Here is a 3,656-nt window from a genome sequence, read left to right as displayed (position 1 = left end):
GAAAGAGTAACAAGGTTGCAAAGAGTGCCTACCTCACTTGTTCCACTTGCCCAAAGTGCAACGCAAGGAAGCCTGTTTGTACTGTTCCTAAACAATTTAAACTGCCTAATGGATCATTTGAGGTTTGGTCAATATATTTCATACAACTTCCTCTGTCTAATGGGTAGAAATATGTTTTAGTCATGATCTGTATATCTTCACACTAGACTGAAGCCTCCCCTTGCAGAAAGGCCTTTTCTCTGGCCAAAGTCCTTCTGGAAAAGATAATCCCTACCTAGGAAACTCCTCTCAAACTTAATAATGACCAAGAAACCCATTTTACTGGCCAGATACTTCAACAACTATGCTGGTTTTACAACATATTCACTTTGCTTATCACCCTCAATGCTCTGGTTTAGTCAAACATACAAACAGCATTATTGAGATTCAATTTGCAAAATTTGTACAGGCCCTCCAAATACCTTGGCCAATATCATTGCTGTTGGTCCTTCTACATTTCAGATCTACCCTTTTTGGAACTCATAAGCTCTCACCCTTTGAGAGAGTCACAGGATGGCCAATGCACTTGGCTCCTGCTTCTTTTGATCCAAAGCTGATAAAAGGAGAGATACTCTGATATTGCAAAGGCCTAATTGCTTCTATTAAAAATAACCATATTTTGGTACATCAATAATTTCATAGTGCACTTTCAAGAGACAAAGATCTTAAGCATCAAAGTTTGCAACCTGGAGATTTCATCTTTTGGAAAAGGTACCTCCAGAAGAGGTCTCCTCAACCTAGTTGGAGAGGTCTCTTTCAGGCACTGCTAACCAGTCCTTGTGTCACCAAACTCCAAGGAATAGATAGACTCTTGGATTCACATGACATATGTAAAGAAAGCATCAAATCCTGATTGGACAGCACATCAACTGGTGACCTGAAAGTAAAGATTTCACAGAACTGAATCAGATGACATTGGATGAGACAGTTTTCCCAAGATATCCAGATTAGGTTTGTTGGAAGCCTGTCACCAAACCTTTGATGATGACATAAAACTTCAGATGACCTTCAATGTCTATGATCTTGATAACATATGGGGTTCAGATAAAAAGTGCCTGAGAGTTCTCCCTCTTACCCCTCGTTACTCAGATGTGACTCCAATAGGTTTCCAATCTGTGCACTTTCCCTCCAATGTGAGACCCTACACTCACAGTACACTTACAGGAAGAAAGGTGCTTCCTGGCACAGATGGGCAAAAAAAGCCACTGAAATTGGAAAACCTGACTCGATCAGCAATGCTTTCAGAGAAAAATCTTGATAAACAGGGGAAAAGTGTAAAAAAAATAATAAACAGCAACCTCAATTAAATAGAGTCAGGAGACCAAAGAGGAAGCTCTCACACTCTGGGACAATAGCAGAGTCCAACAGGAAGCAGGAAGATTCCTCTTTGTTCCTGTCAAGGACTCAAACATGAAAAGCCATGGATTCTTTGTTTACTATGGCCTTCCCAACTTCCTTGCTCCTTCTATAAAAGTATTCTCCTTCCCTTACTGTGTGGGGACTTGCATGTGGCTTGCCAAAGATGCAGACCCCAAATTGCAATTCTCTGCTGATCCTGAATAAACCCATCTTTGTTGGAGAAATATCTTGCAGTCTATTTCTTTCAGGTCAGCACTTTTTAATAGTTCATTTAAGTTATTATTAGGTGTTTATATCAATTTTATACAACACCCTATTGAATTTTTCCTTCCAAACAAAATAAATTATAATTTACATTTTATGGTGGAAAGTGCTAAGGTAAAAAACACATCAGGGATGAAAAGGGTAAGGGATTAAGAGATACAAACTACTATGTATAAAATAAATAAGCAAAAAGGATATATTGTACAGCAGAGGGAAATATGGCCATTATTTTGTAATAAGTTTAAATTGAGTATAATCTATAAAAATATTGAATCACTGTATTGTATACCTGAAACTAATATAATATTGTAAATCAACTATACTTCAAAAAATACATCAGGGAAGAGAAATAGAAAGGGAATAGCAAGCATAGGTTGGCAACTTCACATAAAGTGATTAGAAAGGCCTCTCTGAGAAAGTTATATTGAATTAAAGACCTAAAGGAATTGAAAGAGGGAGTCATTCAGTTATCTGAGAGAAGAGCATTCTGAACGAAGATAACAGCAAGTTTAAAATTCCTTAGAAGGGAATGTGCCAGATATATTTGCGATGTTAGTACAGGAAGCTTTGACTTTACAGGAAAGTCTGGTTTCGCTTTGCTGTCTGACCTCATGTTTCACAGGACACAAGAAAAAGATTTCAGATTTAGACAGGGGCATGAGATATAGTCAAAAGGAGGCTGTTTAAATCGTATGAGGATTTAACATACAGAGGTATACGCTGAACTGTATGCCATGGGTTTCTTGTATCAAGCATAGAGATGAAGGACATAAGCATATACCGTGTATATTAGTTGCCTAGGGCTACAGTAACAAAGTACCACAGACTGGTGGCTTAAAACAACAGAAATTCATTGTCTCAAGTTTCTGGAGGCTAGAAGTTCAAAATCAAGGTGTCAGCAGAGCCATCCTTTATCTGAAACCGGTAGGGAAGAATCTTCCTTTGCCTCTTCAATTTTTTTGGTGATTTGCTGGCAACCTTAGGCATTCCCGGACTTGCAGTTACAGCACCTCAATCTCTGCCTCCATCATCACATGGTATTCTGCCTGTGTGTCTCTTTCTCCTCTTCTGACAAGGATACCAGTTATATTGGATTAAGGACCACCCTACTCCAATATGACCTCATCTTAACTAATTACTTCTGGAATCACCCTATTTCCAAATAAGGTCACCTTCTGAGCAACTGGGGGGGTGAGGATTTATTAACGTATCTTTTGGGGACACAAGTCAACCCGTAAATCTGGGGTTAACTGTTTAGGCTCAAGGCAGAGAGTGACAGCAGAGTTGTGAGTTTGGGAAACTACTGATAAATAAAGGGATCTTGCCAAGACAACACAGAGCTCTGGGGCTCCTTCTCCACTTGTGCAGGTGGAAGCACTGAAGTCAAGAGGACAGAAAGTTTTTCTTCACATACTTGGTAAATCTGACCACTCCTAGAAGAAACAGTTACTCCAAGATCTAGTCTGCAGGAAAACTATTGCTTCAAGTTATATTTTTAATTAAGAAATATTTATCATTTCAATAATTTATACTTCCCAAGAAAGCTAGTAATGATATTTATTTGTGACAGTTTAAAGTGGCTACTTCTCAGTGTCATTCAAAGACATGACTTCCTCTTCTACCAAACATGTCTTTGAATCATACTGTTGAAAAGGTCACTTCTTGGTTATTTTCCTGTGTGTGTTGACTCCATGCATGGAATACAGATTCAACTGTGTTCTACTTCAGACCATGGCTCATCTTACATTAGTCTGTTCCTGATCTGGTTTCCTCCTCTTCTTGGATTTTTCCTCCAAGTTTTTAGGTATCCATATTTCTTAAATGATCACTATAAACATAAAGCAGTCATTTGAGATAAATTTTCCAGCATTCAGCCATGAATCTCTGCTTTCCTATCTGGCTTTTAATTCCTTTTTAAAATTTCTCCCATTTTCCTGAGAATGATGGAATATTGACTCATCAAGGAGAACATTTTGAAGAGAGAGGACAATCTT

At 38.3% G+C, this 3,656-nt stretch overlaps 1 protein-coding gene across 1 annotated transcript in view; it reads left to right on the top strand.

Annotated features, from left to right (window-relative positions):
- LOC103072864 (olfactory receptor 6A2) overlaps positions 1-3,229 on the top strand; it is an 8,920-nt gene extending 5,691 nt beyond the window's left edge. The window contains 1 exon segment of the mRNA XM_082931161.1: positions 3,196-3,229. Coding sequence (XP_082787287.1) covers positions 3,196-3,229 — 34 coding nt within the window.
- Positions 3,230-3,656: the final 427 nt, after the last annotated feature.

The sequence above is a fragment of the Lipotes vexillifer genome, unplaced genomic scaffold (genome assembly GCF_000442215.2).
Source record: "Lipotes vexillifer unplaced genomic scaffold, Lipotes_vexillifer_v1.1 scaffold61, whole genome shotgun sequence".
Classification (NCBI taxonomy): Eukaryota; Metazoa; Chordata; class Mammalia; order Artiodactyla; family Lipotidae; genus Lipotes; species Lipotes vexillifer.
Note: the sequence above shows the minus strand (reverse complement) of the source record. Positions and strands in the feature narration are given on the sequence as shown.